This window comes from Orcinus orca, chromosome 5, assembly GCF_937001465.1.
Source record: "Orcinus orca chromosome 5, mOrcOrc1.1, whole genome shotgun sequence".
Classification (NCBI taxonomy): Eukaryota; Metazoa; Chordata; class Mammalia; order Artiodactyla; family Delphinidae; genus Orcinus; species Orcinus orca.
In genome coordinates, this window is record NC_064563.1 from 103,833,107 (window position 1) to 103,850,604 (window position 17,498).

General features: G+C 36.2%; 1 protein-coding gene across 2 annotated transcripts in view; it reads right to left on the reverse strand.

Moving 5' to 3' along the window:
• Nucleotides 1–17,498, reverse strand: part of EPHA6 (EPH receptor A6) — an 893,594-nt gene that overhangs the window by 180,659 nt on the left and 695,437 nt on the right. For both annotated transcript variants that reach the window (XM_049710017.1, XM_033433353.2), the window contains one exon: nt 980–1,105. In XM_049710017.1, coding sequence (XP_049565974.1) covers nt 980–1,105 — 126 coding nt within the window. The remainder of the gene's footprint in view (nt 1–979; nt 1,106–17,498) is intronic.

Consider the following 17,498-nt stretch of genomic DNA (forward strand, 5'->3'; position numbering starts at 1 on the left):
ATTTTAGGCTTTGATGGAATAATTTTTCTAAGAAAAACAAGAAATGTGCATGATGGGATTTTGTTTCCATTGTATTCCTTAGTTTTTCAAATGTTTCCATTATTCTGCTGTCTGGGCCAGCCCTCCTGAAAATATTGGTGTCATTACCACAATTTGTAGCATAAGTATTAACTGTGATAAGAAACACAAGAATTATGATAAAAACTCCAAGAACAATATCCTAATTCCATCTTGCTAAACACATATAAAATATAAACTGGATTGGCATGCCTCAGGTACCAGGGAGGAAGACAGCTGGATATTTACAAAATGACAAGAGTAAAATAATTTATGATTATAATAATACCAAGAATAATATACAAAGTGATTTACTAAACGTTGCAATTTCATTTTAAAATGCTCAATATCCTTTATTGTGTTTTTCCTCATTGATAAAATATGGCTTTGGTCAGATTGATATTTTTAGGGAAAACTGCATGTTAATTTTCTTTCTCAAAAATTTCTTCCAAATTTGCTACTTTCTGGCCTTTTTTCAAATAATTTTTCTTTAGTGAAATGGAACTTTAAATCTCTGTAAACTTACTCAGATATAAAATTACTTTTTCAGTTAATAACACTCAGTTTTAAATTCTTTTTTCTAGCCAGTTCCAAGTGGTAAAGTGGCTTAAATTCATCCCTGTTTTATTCTTGAGTTACAAATTTGGGACCTGGTCTCTAGTTTTTATTTATGACAAAACTTTCCTAGAAGAGGCAGCACTATGCTGATTGGGTGCTCAGTTTACAGATCCTTCTTCTACTTCCTTTATATTATTTTCAGAGCATTAGGTATCACAAATGTGGTTCCTGCATTTTAAAAAGTCACTTGCATTTCTGTTCAACAATATATTTTAGAAATATTTATTTCTGTATTGTTCTGTCAATTGTAAGCACAGTCCTACTGCTGTATATGGTGGCAGAAAAATTCACCTGAAATACCTACCAGCAGGAATCCTGGGGGGCAAAGATCCTCTCCCTGGCACTGGATGCGGGGCCTGGAGGCTATTTAAAAACCCTGCCCTCAGGAAGCTGGGGCAAAACGTTTCCACCCCAATGGCCGGGAAGGATCCTTTTAAGAGATAAAAATTGACATTAATCAAAAAGTATTCTTTGTGGAAAAGTTGTTGATCATTTAATTGGAACAAACCTATAATCAACAAAGAAATCAAACCTTACAAGGAAGCTATGAATTAAAAGGAATGAAATGCATTTTTATTCACAAATTTAAGAAATAAACCTAGTTTTTTGAAAAGAAAGTTACTCTTAACTAGTTACAATTAAAGAGGGTTTAGAAGCATCAGAATGCTAAGATGAAATTTCTAAATCTACATTTGACAGAATATATACAGAATTCATCTCTACATGAGCTAAAGATACCCAGAAAATAGCCACGATAGGATCTGGGATTTGTGCTGCACTAGAAGAAGCAGTGATTTACTTTAGGTGTATCAGTAAGAGAGCTTAAAATGAGGAAAGCTTCTATGCCACACAGTAATTACACATGTTTTTGAAATAGTGGTAAGAAAAACAACATAAACATTTCTTAACTTGCTTCACTTTTCTATTAGGGACAAGACATGAGAGTTTGCAAAGGTAGAACCACATGCTTTTTCATTTTTAAGAAGGCTATTGAGAGAGAAGCAAAAAAAAAAAGTAAACTACTTGGATGCTTATCCATAAAATAATATAATGAATCACAGAATAAAAGAATATCAGAGCTGAAAAGGACTTTAGAGATCATCCAGTCAAAAAAATCTGGTTTTATTGAGACCAGCAAACTGAGTCGGGGAAGTGATATCACATGGCTGGTGGACTCCCAATACAAAGTCTTTCCACTACAGATTAAAAATAAATGAGTCATTTCCTATATGGGAGATTGAGATCCCCTGAATACGAGTTAGAAACTTAGCACTTTGGAATAGTGGCATTACATTTTGGTGTCTCAGTGACCTGAAAGCTACTAAAATCATTCAGAAGAAAATGTAATATACATGCAATATTAGTGCATGGGCAGCACTGGTAATTGATATAGTATACCTAAGTTTAAATCACAGTAATACCCTAAAAGCAAGTTACACTGATAGTTGTAAGAAATGCGTCTCATTCGAGACCTCTGAAATCCCCATCAGGCACAGCAGTTTTCATATGTAGAGACCCAGTTCAAATTTAGCAAGTCCTGTATTTTTGAAAAGACTTTGCTCTGTTTTTTGACACAAATTTTGCACCTAAAGTAAGTTAAGATTTGATTTTTCTTTGAACTTTGACCAGGACTAAAGGGATGTGGTATACCATACTGTCTATATCTTGCTTCTATGGAGAAAGTTGTAGCTAAAGAAAAAGCAGCATTTATTAGATCTTTAGAGATGTTTTTATGAAAGAGCAAAGTTACAATGAATGTTTTCATGGGTGAGGCCTATATATTGTGCACTGGATTAAAGAAAGCATAGAAAGAGTGTCTTATACTGTGCATAAACTGGTTTTGTTGTGTATTTTACGGGGCTTTAGTAACATGGCCCAGCAGAGCTGGAGTCCCTTAAACATTCAGAGGTGTGGCAAAAATGCCAGATGTAAGCCAGAAAGTGCTCTGAGGTAACTTTCCATGAACAGTGAAATTAATTACTCTTTTGTTACTACATGGGACATTTATCACCGAGCATAAAGTTAACATAAGCCTGTGTGCGGTGTTGCCCACGCAAGGCATTTCCCGCACTGCAATGTTTCATCATCATCTGCGAAAACACTCATTAATGTAAGGAGCTTCACTGAATACCACGTGGAGATAATTATATATTTATAAAGCATTCTTATTTAAAGTTACAAAAGAAACGGGGATTTTACAACAGGGAAAATAATTACAAGAAATTCAGATTTTATTACATGCTGTGAAAAACAAAAATGATCCAATTTTAGCTGTGGATTTATTGAAGTCAAGTAATCAGAAGCCTGGTTCAAGAACACTAGATCATAAAGAAAAAGAATATCATCGTCATGAAGAGGAAAGTAAAAGAGACATAAATGTAATTATCTTAAAGGAAATCTGAAGGAAAACAAAAGCATGTAGAACAGTGACTCTGGATAATGTTCATCTGCTTCACATTTAGAGCTTTTTATCTGAGTTTTTGCTATTTTTGCCAACATTATTCAAAACTGTTAACTTAGAAAAGATGTCCATTATTTTAACTCCTTGAAAGAAACTAAATACAAATATTATTTTATTGCTACAATTACACTGATTACTACTTTTGTTGTTGTGACGGCCTGTCATCTTTAATAGCAGCTTTCATTTTCCTAAACTTGCTGCATCGTTCATAATGGCTTTGTTATGTTTCTTTACTGTGGGTTAAAAGGTCTTTCATTTATTGTGGCATCTCTTCCTTAAGTAACTGTCATTTTTTGTATCTGAAACAAAGAGAAAAAGTGGTGTGCATGAATATATATTCCACTGAGATATCACATTGTGTGATAATAACGCCTTAACAGTTTTCTTCTTAAGGTCAGCCATGTCGATAGAGATTGCAGGAAACACTACAGCTCTACATTTTCACAGTTCAATCAGGAAAACTGAAGTTATTCTTTGTTATAATTCCCTTATCTCTTAATTTGCAAGAAATTAAGTTCACAAACCTTTTGGAATTTGATATGAAATAATTTTAGTCTGATTTGCTCTATTTCTTAAGTTGCTGACCCCATCTGACTGGGTTTTTTTAAAGTAATGGCGGAATTTATTAATCAATTACATTGTAGCTTAATAATAAAAAAACGTCTACTATCTATACCAGGAGAAATATAAATTTCCATGAGTATTTTGATTTTAGTTACTTTCAATAGCCTAAGTATTTGTTAATACAAATTAGATTTTTATGTGATAAGAGTATTCCTCTAGCCATTACAAGTTTGAAATGTAAAATGTGTCACTTCATACATGCTTTTCTAAATCTCAAATTCTTGAGTTTCCAATTTGTTAGTGATCTTGAGTTGCGGGTTAAAGAGAGACCAACATGTGACATTAGCATTATACTGTCTGTAATATAGAGTTACCAGATCACTAGGTGTTCTGTATTTTTACTTGCTAAACCTGGTAACCCTACTCTAATATAATTTCAAACACTTATGGATATCAGATGGATAAAAGACACTATTAACTACTGATATAAGGTAAGATTAACATAAGTCACTGGTTGCAGGGGTTGGTGATTTATGTCTTTCATTAACTCAGTGGTTCTCAATGCATTTAGGGAGCCTTGCACATTATGACTGTGGGAAGACATCACTGGTGTTTAGTGGGTGGGGGTCAGGATGCATGCTGAAGGCATTGCAGTAAGTGGTATCCTGCCTGCACAAATGGGAATTCTCTCTCAAAATGCTGGTAGCACCCATTGAAAAACACTGTCCGGGAATAAAGAATCCTAAAAAAATGGTTGCTAATGAATAGGTCATATAATGAGGTAAAGAAACAGTGTGAAGAAGTTGGTGTAGCCTGTATTCTGACATTAATTAATGGAGGACTGATCACTCAGATCATCTGAGAATAATCTTGCCTGTAGAGTTAGCAGTTTTCAAAGAATTATAATAAAATATATTTAGCACAAACTCAATGAAAAACAATCCCATTTTTCATTTGATATTGCAGCAATCTCTCTGAAATAACTTTATATTAGAAATTAGATATCATTAAGAATTTGTGTAAAAGATAACAAACTATGACCTTAAACTCTTTGTGCCTCAACTTTCTCCTCTGTGAAATGAAAATAACTGACCCTACATAATGGGGCTGTTTGTGAGGTTTAAATGTGAGTAAATTATCATAAATATAAGACAATACTATTAGCCCTAATGTTTTTAAAAAAGAAACCTCTTTAGATGGGAAACAGAAATAAAGATTAATTAAATTTTCTAATGAAGAACTACCCCTCCCCCACATACATACACATATCCCCAATAGAACAAATCCTTTTTTCGAAGATTACATGTCAATAATTTAATTTTGATGCCGAAAAGTTTAATAAGGGCAGTATCCCTATAACATGAACTTTTGAGATTTAACTCCTTTAAATTGTTTCCATTAGGCTGTATTTTTGCAGATAACCATTTGATCTACGTATAGACAAAGAATGCATAGTCTTAATTCAAGACAGACAAACAATTTAGAATTGGAAACTTAAAATACATGTACGCAGGGCTTCCCTGGTGGCGCAGTGGTTGAGAGTCTGCCTGCCGATGCAGGGGACATGGGTTCGTGCCCCGGTCCGGGAAGATCCCACATGCCGCGGAGCGGCTGGGCCCGTGAGCCATGGCCGCTGAGCCTGCGCGTCCGGAGCCTGTGCTCCGCAACGGGAGAGGCCACAACAGGGAGAGGCCCGCGTACCGCAAAAACAAAAAAACATGTACACATATGTGAGTATATTAAATAAATATAGAGTATGGAAACTCTGTCTTCAACTCCTAAAATGAGTTCCTTTTCAAGCACAATATGAAATGCAAGGATGATTTAATCTGATCTAAAAACAGTAGATCACAAATAGTCACTGGGAACAATACTAAAAACAGGGATTTACACATAACATAACAAACCTGGCCCTGATATGTAGCATTTTATGTATATTGTGCCTATGTGTGGTGTGATTATTATTTGAAAGTATTGAAATAAACTGAACTTACAATCAGACCTAAATTGATAAAGTCTGTGTTATTAATATATAAATGAATATTATCTCAAAATATTTTAATTTCATTCCTTTAAATATATTTTGTGAGTGGTTTATCATAAATATAAAACTACAATAAATACAGTAAAATAGCAGATATATATGACATAAATTAGTATTCATATAGTGGAGATTTTGGGCTCAAAAATGTTTACTGTTAGGGACAAGACCAAAAATTTGGAGAGCTAAGAATTGAGTATGTATACATTCAGAGTAGAGATCCTTTCTTCACCCGTGAGTATCCAGTAAAGAGTTCTGTAACGGACACATAGCAGCCTCTTCATAACTGTGTGGTTTTGGTTAACGATGGTATCTCTGAGCTACAGTATGAATAATTTCAAAGTTCAGTGGTAACATAGCCTGTTAAACCAAATGCTATGTTGAAGGGCTGTGTTTCCTGAGAAATGCTCACTTCTGAACCTTCAGAGATTCTCTACCTCTTTCCTTATCTGTCTGTCTGTCTGCCTTCCTGCCTGTCTATCCATCTATCTATCTATCTATCTGTCTATCTATCTATCATCTGTCTAATTTCAGCTGTCCCTTCTTTGTCAGATTGTTTGTGTTTCCCTCCACTCCTTGTGTATCTCATGTATGTGCCTCTTTCTTCTTCTGTTACAATAATTTATAGCATTACACATTCTTTCTTTCTTTGAGAGAAGTAAAAGAAAACCATAAGCTCATTAGTTTTGTTTGAACACATGCTTCCTAATTTTCTGTGATGGTGGATGAAGACTCAGACTCTAACAGTTACATCACCAGTGAAGAGGACCAGCAACCGTAAGAAGAGCTATTTTCATGTAAGGCATTGGAAGAATGACTCTTTCACTCCACTGAGAACTTTATTTTTGGTCTCTTTATGTAAGCATGCAGTCTACAAAAAAGTAAGCTGCTCTGCCTAATTTGGTACAGAAAAGATTCCTGCTTTATTGTAAAGCTTGAGATGGGCCAGCTGGGAACCCAACTTGGTCTCTTCTAAGTAGATCAGAAGATGCACAGAGTGCAAGCTGAATAAGTGGATACTTCAATGATGAATGAAAAGTGACAAATTGCTCCTTAGGCAAATATCTTGCTAGGATCTAAGGAAATACTTTGCTTGCTTACTTGCTTCCCAGGCCAGTGGCAACTTTCTAATGACTAGCCAAGAGCTAACTTTTAATTAGGCTTAGAATGTGAGAGAGAATCACTCTGTTTATGAATGACTCATTCATTTATCCTTTTATCCATATGGACTTATTCATTTATCCAGTAAATATGTATTGAAGCACCTTTTTTTTACCTGGCACTATGACACATTTCTAGTACAAAAAGTGGAAATAAAATATTTTTTGATATGACACTATTATTTTCAGGAAATGATTCTAACTAAGCTAAGCCAAAGATTCAATTACAAAATTTTGCCCATTTCCTAAATTCTTATAAATGGAAATATGCCTACAATGAAATTAGTATTTTCCTTTTAGCACAGCTAATCTCCATGTAGATTCTTTGGGATAGGGAGGGTGGGAGGGAGGGAGACGCAAGAGGGAAGAGATATGGGAACATATGTATATGTATAACTGATTCACTTTGTTATAAAGCAGAAACTAACACACCCTTGTAAAGCAATTATACCCCAATAAAGATGTTTAAAAAAAAAAAAAAAGATCATGCAATCATTACTGCTTTGTTTTGGCTTCTTTTTTAATCCTTCAGGTCACTGCAATATGAATTTTATATATTTCTCATCCTGTTGTTCAATAGGTCATAATAAAATTATTGAAGCAAAAAGGGCAGTTTCATGGCTAGATTTTTATGAGTTCATCTTCAGTGCTTTTAAAAAGAAATTTTCAGATTTTCCTGAGTTATTTTTAAACTTGTAAGATATGTGTGATAAAACTGTTATTGTAAATTATTTTTAAAACTATAGCATTACAAGGAGAATTAAAATATTTTGAAGCTGATTAAGAACACTTATTGAAAAATACATTTTAATTAATATTTAATACAGAAGTTCTTTAACTTTAAAAAAATATTTTAAAAATACCTAGTTTCCTAACCTGTAAAATTAACTTGGAGTAGAACTTCCCTAAATGTCCTTTAAGCTTAAAAGTCTGTTTACTTAATTTTTATTCTACTGCTACATTAAATGAAGCCTATATTTTCCCCAAATATGGGTTCTGTCCAGCAGTCTTACCTATGTTTATGTTCAGTAGTACCTGGAATTTTAATTATCAAAAAAGTATCCTGACTAAATTTGCAATCTGCCAGTACATCCATCAGGTTTACTAGTGAAAATGCCTAGGCTTGAGGGCAAGCAGAACTCTGACTCAATCATTCACCATATGATTAATCTTGGTTAAGTTATTTACCTTCTCTGATACTTAGTTTGTTCATTTGAAAAATGGAGCTAATAATAAACGCTTACATTGGTTTATTGTGGATCATCTAGGAAGTGCCTATTAATGGCTGACAGTAAGTGTTTAATAAATTAGGGACAAATATTTCTTCTCTTTAATTCCCTAAACTTGACCTATGATTTCATGTCTCCAGGCCTCCATGATATTTCTTCCTCCTGGAAGGCCCTCTGGCTTCTGTGAAAACATGCCTACTGAACCTGGTGAGAACTTGCTACTCCTCCTGCGGTGCCCCTGTTAACGTTGGTACTATAATAGAGGTAAAATGCTATCATAAGGACAGTATTTATTTGTTTACAATTTTATGATACCAAACTCCAATGCCTTTTGGGACCTGTCAAGTACAATATATATCAGGTTGGTGACAAAGGCACTGAGTCCAGCTGAAGGGTAAAAGTTCTGGCTAAGGACAATGAATTCAAATGTTTTAAAGAACCTTGTAGATACCAAATAAAACACACCTCTTAGCTGACTTCAGCCTGTGGGCTGCCAACTGGTGACTTCTGGCTGACATGTTTGTCTTCCCCACCAGGTTGTGATTCCTTCAGAACAGGGATGAGTCATGCACATCTTATTCCCTCCTGTATAACCAATCCCAGAACTTGTGCATGGTAGGAGCTCAATGTAATAGTTATTGAGCTGAATTAAAACCATCTTAGATGAAGAGTTCAAAGCTTGACTTTATCTGGATAAATAATAGACTGAATTTTCTTGATGTCAGAGCTTTTTAAACCATGTATACTCTAATAATATAAATATCATCAAAACTGTACATAATTATTCAAGCTCAATGACATTTATAACCTTCTACTTTAAATGCTTACGCAGAGCCAATGTTTAGGAACCAGGGACAGATTAAAATTCTAGAATTCTTTTTCCTAAGAAGTGGTGATGCAGTGAACTGAAATTGAAAAGTGTGTCCTCCTGACTGAGGGTCTTGGTTGGCAGATGCCGACCCAGCCTTTTCTTTCTTGGGTCAGACTTTTAAACTATCTGTTCTTTAAAAATGCTTTTACACTTCAGGTGCCAAGGAGTCAGCTAAGGAGCTGCTAAGAAGCCTTTGTATGAAAGCTAGATCTATTTAGCTCACAGCTAACGTGTGCTATGATTTAATATTTATGAACTATGGGTATATCTGTCACATTACTAAAGGGAGGGTTGCACCTTTAGCACACCTGATAAAGAGGTCATGAGGCAGGCTGCATTTGCCTTTTTGTAATTTTCCAAGGCTGCCTACAGACCAGACTGGCCACTCGTTGCTAGCATGTATCCTGCTGTCAGGTACATCACATTGTTGCTCTATTCTGTACAAAATATGAATTTAGTTTCCCTGCCAGATATTGATGATAACACCCTTGGCAGTGTTATCTACAAAAAATGTGTTAGTACCTACCAGGCATTTCTCAATTAAGGTTAAGGTATTTAAATTCCTTTCAAAGTTTTGTTGGCTTTTTCAGAATCATACTCATTTGGTATCTATATGGTGTGGAGTAGATGGCAGGATAATTTGGTTTACTAATTACCATTTTGAAAATTGGATTGGTCTTGAAATAATCAGGGAACGCGATTGGTCTTGAAAATAATTGAGAGCAGCCAACAGAGAACAAAACTAATCAAGTCCCTAATGATTTTACATCAATTCTGTTACCGTAAATGTATGCCTGGGGTGGCACCATAATGGCAATGGTGGTGGCAAAGACACATCCACTTTTCCAGGAAGCTACTTTTTGCTTGACGTAAGCATGTGGGATTTCTCTCCACGTCATTCACTGTGACCATGCATGGTGGAAACACTTAGGACGAATCCTCCCCGAGTAGTTCCAGTTCAGATCATGTCACTTTTCAGCTTCAAAATCTCAAAATCTCCTTACTGCTGAGCACAAACCCAATACATAAGAGTGGCTTCAAAATCTTTACTTCTTAGTTCAAACATACTAGAATATTCATTGTTCCTTTAATGTGTTGCTTACTCCCAGCACAAAGTGAGAATGCTGCCTCGTGGTCTGATCCATTCTAAATGCCCTGCCTAAGTGCCACCTCTTTTAAGAGACTTTTCATTTTGTCACTGCAGGAATAATTGTCAACCACAGGGCACAAGTGCTGGAGTCAGAGGAATCCAAGGTCAAACCTTATGTGCTGTAGCTTGCTGGATGACCATGAAGTCACTTCCACTTCCTGAGGCTCAGTTCCCATTTAGGTAACATGTGGAAATAGTCAGTTATGAAGACAGTTGTACAAGGGAGTGCTTATAAAATGCCTAGCACAAAATAGACAGTCAAGGAGGACCTCCCTACCCACCTTTCTTGGCTATTTTCCTTCTCTCACATATAACACTATCACGTTTTTTTCCTTGCAGTATAATTCTTCCTGTTGATGACATATCTTATAATAAATTCCATGAAGAGCTTCTCATTTTTATATTTCCAACAGAACTTGGCATGCTATTTACATTTAGGGGTCACTTGTGACGATAACTTTTAAAAACAGCAACTACAAAGCATATCTTCTTCTTCCTTATTCATGACAATGTTATTGTTGGCTTTGATAACAACTTCTAAGTTGCAACGGGTTTAGCAGGTGAGTCAAAATATCATTAGAGTCATAAAAATGTTGTGGGGCTCCCCTGGTGGCGCAGTGGTTGAGAGTCCGCCTGCCGTTGCAGGGGACATGGGTTCATGCCCCGGTCCGGGAAGATCCCACATGCCGCTGAGCGGCTGGGCCCGTGAGCCATGGCCGCTGAGCCTGCGCGTCCGGAGCCTGTGCTCCGCAACAGGAGAGGCCACAGCAGTGAGAGGCCCGAGTATGGCAAAAAAAAAAAAAAAAAAAATGTTGTGACATGTAAAGCCACTCTCACTAGCTCCTATATTCTTTATTAACAGACAGACAGACGGACAGTGAATGACACTAACAGCCAGATATGGGGGTCTCCACACATATCCTCTCATTCATTTCTTTCAGTCTTGCCTATGTGCCCTCTCATTTATGATTGAAGGGGCAAGGAGAGAAGCTTTTGAGGGGAGAGCAATCTGAACTGTTTAAGCCCAAGAGAAAGGTGAGGCACAGTGCTAGAGATGACATTCTCTGGGGACCCGACTCTCTTAGAAACCAGCCAGCAACTTCAACTACGGCCTGAAGCAAACTAATACCTGTGTTGGGCTCTGTTTTCAAAGGAGAACCTAAATGTGAAATGAGCTTGAAAAGAGTCAGGCATTATCCAGTTTAATGTATCTTTTAATTTTTATTGAGGCTATTCCTTTCTTTAAGCTTGATGCCTTTGAGGCCTATATTAATTTAACTTTCAGGTCCAATCTGAGATAACACTCATTCCTGATAAAAAGGGAGAACATGGAAACAGACTTAAAGAAGCCTGATTTTATTACTCTTAAGCCACATGAACTGGGCATGCTGAGACTGCCTGAAATAAAGTCTCCACTGACAATATTCCAGCCTCTCTCTGTGCTACCACTTTCACAACTGTTTACCATTAGGTTATCCTTGGCGGGCCATTAGACTGAATTCAAAATGAGGATCCAAGTACATCTTGTTCTGTGAGAACTACTGAAGGAGATTCAGGGATTTCGTACAGAGAAAAAGTGAGAGAAAGAAGGCTGGCAGGCGTTGTTCACTGTTGAAAACGCTCCCATTCATTTGTTCTTCAGAGCTAGTTCCAAGACAATTTCAGACTCTTGTATCATAGATTACTGGTTCACTTAACATACATGCTTTTCATTACCTTCTAAATATTGGCTTGGATGTAAATTTGGGTAGTTTGTGAAAATGTTCTGCTAGTGGTGCTGAATGACTATAGCTTCTTGGATACAGTGACAGTGTGAGAGAAACTGCAGCTTCTGACATGATATATGTGGACAGGAAAACATTTGGAAGCAGTTTGAGTGCATTTTATTTCTGCATGGGCTCTTTGGGCACCCAGCCACTATCAAAGCATCATTTAACAAATTATGGTACCACAAAATATATTTTATGCTCTTGATGTTAGTTTTCCAGAAAGGAACCAATAAGTGTCTGGAGTTAATACCTAAGAGAAGAACAGGACTGAGTTAAAATTAAGAGAACGTTTTTATTGGCAAATGAGAAAAACTTCCTGCTTTCAAAGTATTACATTCAATTTTATTGCTATTTAAATAGGCGCATTTTGTGTACATGTTGTTGCCTTAGTACTAAAAGAAAACGATGCTTGTTTATTGATACTTTTAAGGGGCCAAGTCATTTTATTATACAGTGGTGAATTTATCACCAAATTTTACAGTTTCAGAGTTTAGAGAATAATGATGCACTTTCGTTTACATTTGATTTATAAAAAAATCCAAAGAAAACAGCTCTCTCATTTACCCTTTAAATACTGGCACCTGTGCTCTTAAATGGAGAACATCATTATACAGTCTTATTCTCTGAGGCTGTGGGTAAATGTTGTGTCATGTGAATCACCCTTTAGCACCAATAAAGTTGGGCCAGTGGAGAACTGGGGTGATGAAACTGCTCCCTGGAAGAAAGCTGTTCACCCATGTGAGGCAAATTTAGTGTGCTGGATGAGGTAATTTGCTAAATGGTACCCTGGTGCCCTAGAAGCCTTAATTCACTTCAGCTGAATGAGCAGTTGGCTCAAACTCAATCATTGAGAGTTACCCATTCATACTGAAAGGCATATAGATCTCACATTGAATGTTAACTCCAGGGTAACGTGGGTACAGGGTTGGGAAAGTAAAAATGAATGCAGCTTAATTAGAAAGCCCCATTTAAACTTGCTTTTCAAATTACATTTTCACAGCACTGAATGGCAGTGACCCAAGGAGATAAAGTATTTTCAGGGAAGGAAAAAGCAAGTGACAATATCATTTCTTAACTGTAATCACAACCTCTGAGTTTGGCGTGAGTCCCAGAAAGTTTGTATTTAAGTATAGATTTAACTGTAATCTAGCAAATTGTAGAAAAGATGCGCTGGCAAAGATAAATACTGAGTAGTGGAATAGGCTTGCGATGAAATAAACAATGAAGAGGAGATAGGTTTTGGGGTAAATGACATATATAGATCAAAGAAAAACAGTTGCATAAAGATGAAGTTTTATGTTTATGTGTCTCTGTTTATAAAGTATTGATTCACCAAATTTTTAGCACAATCTCACACAATCAACAAATGTATAAAACTTTTTCAAACATTCAGTCTTCAATGAAACAAATTTTATTTTCCTGAGATACTTTTTCTTTGATTTAAAATATGTATCTTATGAAAAAACTTGAGAATAATCTTGACTCTGTAACAATACCCCACCCAAAACAACTTTTAAAGATTAACATGCTGGGACTTCCCTGGTGGTGCAGTGGTTAAGAAACTGCCTGCCAATGCAGGGGACATGGGTTCGAGCCCTGGTCCGGAAGATCCCACATGCCGTGGAGCAACTAAGCCCGTGTACCACAACTACTGAGCCTGCGCTCTAGAGCCCACGTGCCACAACTACTGAGCCTGCATGCCACAACTACTGAGCTTGCGAGCCACAATTACTGAAGCCCAAGCGCCTAGAGCCCGTGCTCCGCAACAAGAGAAGCCACTGCAATGAGAAGCCCGCGCTCTGCAATGAAGAGTAGCCCCCGCTTGCCTCAACTAGAGAAAGCCCGCGAACAGCAAGGAAGACCCAAAGCAGCCATACATACATACATACATAAATAAATAAAAAGAAAGAAAGAAAAAGACTAACATGCTTCCAGCACATGCTGGTTATCCCACAAAAGGAACAACTTCAGTTCATATTTGGTGACTGAGGAATATCCTGCATCTCTAGTCATTATCTGACGTCCTGATGGCAGAAACTGACGGTGGCTCAATGTCTATTTCCTTCTTCCTCGTTTCAGAACCCCTGATTTTTAGCTGGTACTTGCTGGCCAGAATAAATATTTTTTCAGCTTCCTTAGGCATCCAGATGAGGCTATATGACTAAGTTCTGACCAATGAGTGTACGAGGAAGTGCCCTTAAATGGAGGAAATATGACCGTGGCTACCCTTTCCTCCTTCTTGAAGCACTGAGCTAAGCAACCATCCTGGACTGTGTGCTGAGGATAGCCACTCAAGGAAGATTCTGAGTCCTTGAGAATCATGAAGGCATCCTTCCAGCTATCGATTGCCTACCTCTGGATGTTGCTCATGTGTGGAGAAATAGTTTTTATTCTTTTGATCCACTGTTATATGGGATTTTCTGTCACTCCCAACAGAATCTAACCATAAACTGATAGTTTAATTTGTCCTCCTTTAACATGCTTGGTCCCTGAATTAACTGCATCAATATCCTGCGATGACTTCATCTCACACTTTGAATTTGAAACAACCTTCATAATTATCATTCTGGCTAGTCTAGAGTATTATTCTACATAGTAAAAACTAATGCATGACTGAATGACTCTTATCATATACTTTCTACCATTATTTAGATATAAACCTTTTACTTTTGATGAATTCTGATTGATAAATGGAAACATCCCATGGGTCATTTCTAATCTAATTTTAATGTCAGTTTTATACACGAACGCATTTTTATTTTCATTTTCAACAATAAAACAAAGTATATAGATTAAATAAAGATGGTACGCTTTGAATTTAGGAAAACAAGTAGTCTTCTCGAATTGAATTCTTCTTCCACTTAAGTTCCATTGGGATCACCTTGAGGGCAAAAAGTATTTCTGACTCAAAGAATCCAAATTTGTCAAGACTTATAAGTCAGCGTGCACTTAGACTATTCTGACAGAAGACACTGCTCAAAGCTTGGGCTTCCACCTGAATGTTAGCTGCTCAGGCTGGTTGGTGAGTGGATGGGGGGAAGGCGGGAGGGGTACAACTCTTTAGAGGATGAGATTGATATACTTTCTCCCACAATGATGCCATCCCTACCACACGTAGATGTAGCTGTTCCCTGGATTACTAAAGGGAAAAATCCACTGACAAATTTTGTGTGAAATCTAGAAATTTCTCAAAACTTCATAGAAATCTAGGATATTTAGATGGAACCCATGTGCCATTGACCCCTTCTATAGAGGATAGGTACTTTGCTCTTGGAAAAAAAGATTTGATAGAAAAAATCTTTCAGATAGCCAACCTATTCAAAACCCTCAATTCCTCAAGATAGCAAGGATCTAAGAATCACAATTCCTATAATCCATCCCCTAATACACACACCCCTTTGGATTCCTTAACTCAGTGAATGGACTTGACCATTCAGCTAATTTCTAAGTTGGAAAATTGAGGGTCATTTAGACTCCTGTCTCACAATCACCTTCCTATTCTAAGGGGTGGTGTCCTATGAAATCTATGTAGTAAATATCTTTCTTGGTCATCTCTTTCTTTCCATCATCACTGAAATTGCACAATCTTAGTTAAGTCCAGCATTATTTGATACTCTGGATTACTGCCATCACTTTTTCATTGGCTTCCCTAACTCCAGTTTAACTTCTCACCAATCCCCTTTATATTCAGCTGGCAGAAGGATATTACTAAGATCTGAATGTGTTTATGTGATTTCCCTGCTTAAAGCCTTTTAAGGGCTCCCCACAGATTTAAGAATAATGCTTGTAATTTAAATTACACTGTAATGCACAAATATATTCTTATTAAAATTTAAATAACTTAGAACAATGAAAATTCCCTTTTTATTATTCATCTAATCCCAGCCCCTGTTGCTATCATTTTGATATGGGCCTTCTCAGATGTTTTTGTATGTGATGTATGTTAACATACATAGATAGGAAAATCAACAGTTTCATTTTGTGCATTTTTTAACCAAATGAGATTATGCAACATATCTGGCTCTTAACTTGATTTTTTTATGTTTAAACTTGATTCCCTGTTTTCGAGACCCCTCGTGATATTGATCTACCGCCATCTTTTTAACTGCCTCATAATATTCACTAGAGCAAATATGCAATAATTTATCTAACCATTTTCTTCCCAGTGAGTATTTAGGTTATTGTGTGGACATCTAGAATAGTTACATAGTTGTGGAGTTCTGGAGTTGAACAATATGTTCATTTTAAAATAAGATACTTTCAAATAGTCCACCAGAAATCTATGTCAATCTACACTCCTATCAATAGTGAATGACAAGTACATTCTTATTTTCCCATCTCCTCCCTAGCACTAATATTATTAATATCCTTAATTTTTGCTAATTAAATAGGTAAAATGATTTAATTTTGGTTTTAATTTGGATATTACTAGATACTCATGAAATGGAATATATTTTCTCATTTTTATTGATCATATTTGTTTTTATGCTAATTGTTCATATTTTTGCCCCATTTATATAATGGGGTCTTAAATAATGATTTGTAGCAATTCATCATATAATTTCCATATTAACCCTTTGTTTAACAAATATCGCAATTTTTCTCTCTGTTACTTTCAACTTGTCAATCTCTCTGGCCACATCTACCAACATTGGTTTAATACACCTTCTGTTCTCACAATAAGAAAACACTTGTAGGTTTGTTTCACAGTTCTTCATATGTGCTTTTTCTGCTAATAATAAATGCTTTCCTCACCTGTCTAACCAAATTAACTCTAGTCATTCTTCAAGACTCTGCTTAAGTGTTACTTCCGCTAGGAAACTTTCTTTTATTCTCATTCTTCTTTAGATAGATCCAGTGTGCTTACCCTCAACCTCATTCACTCATCTATCACATATTACTGTATTCAAGTATTAATCCTCAACTTCTCTGTCACTTCTACTAGACTTACATACTCCTTAGGAGTACAGACTGAGCCTTTCTGCATTAGTATCTCATTACCTGCTTAATATAGGCTTGTTGATTGATTGACTCTATAAATTCAACTTTTAGGATTAGATTGTTGAAACCATCCCTCTATTAGATAATGAAATCTTAGATTGCTCTGAGAGGAACCCACAGTTCTTTCTCAAAGTAATTAAATGAATACCTTCTTCTACGTTGCTTAAATAAAAAGAGGGTGAAAAGTGGCTTGGTCCACATGACATGATAGATTAATAAATAAAATGAAAGAAAAATGCCAGGGCTATCATTCAGGTAAGGGATCTTAGAATTGAGAAGAGCCTGGACATCCTGGACATTTTTTTTGCTATTCTATTTGCATCTTTGTGACTATGCTATGTGTCAGTCTGTTTCATTGTTGGGCTTTCCTAACTAATATAAAATCAATATAAAATTTGTCTTCATAAAACTTCCATCCACTGGTCTTAAAGTTGCATGTGACAACATAAATGATATCTGGAGAGACCTATTATTTTCCCTTCCATTTCTTCCTACATTTTTGACTGTAGGATAAACATATTTTGATCTATCATACACTTATTTTAAAATCTTACCATCCTGGTTACCCTACTGTTGG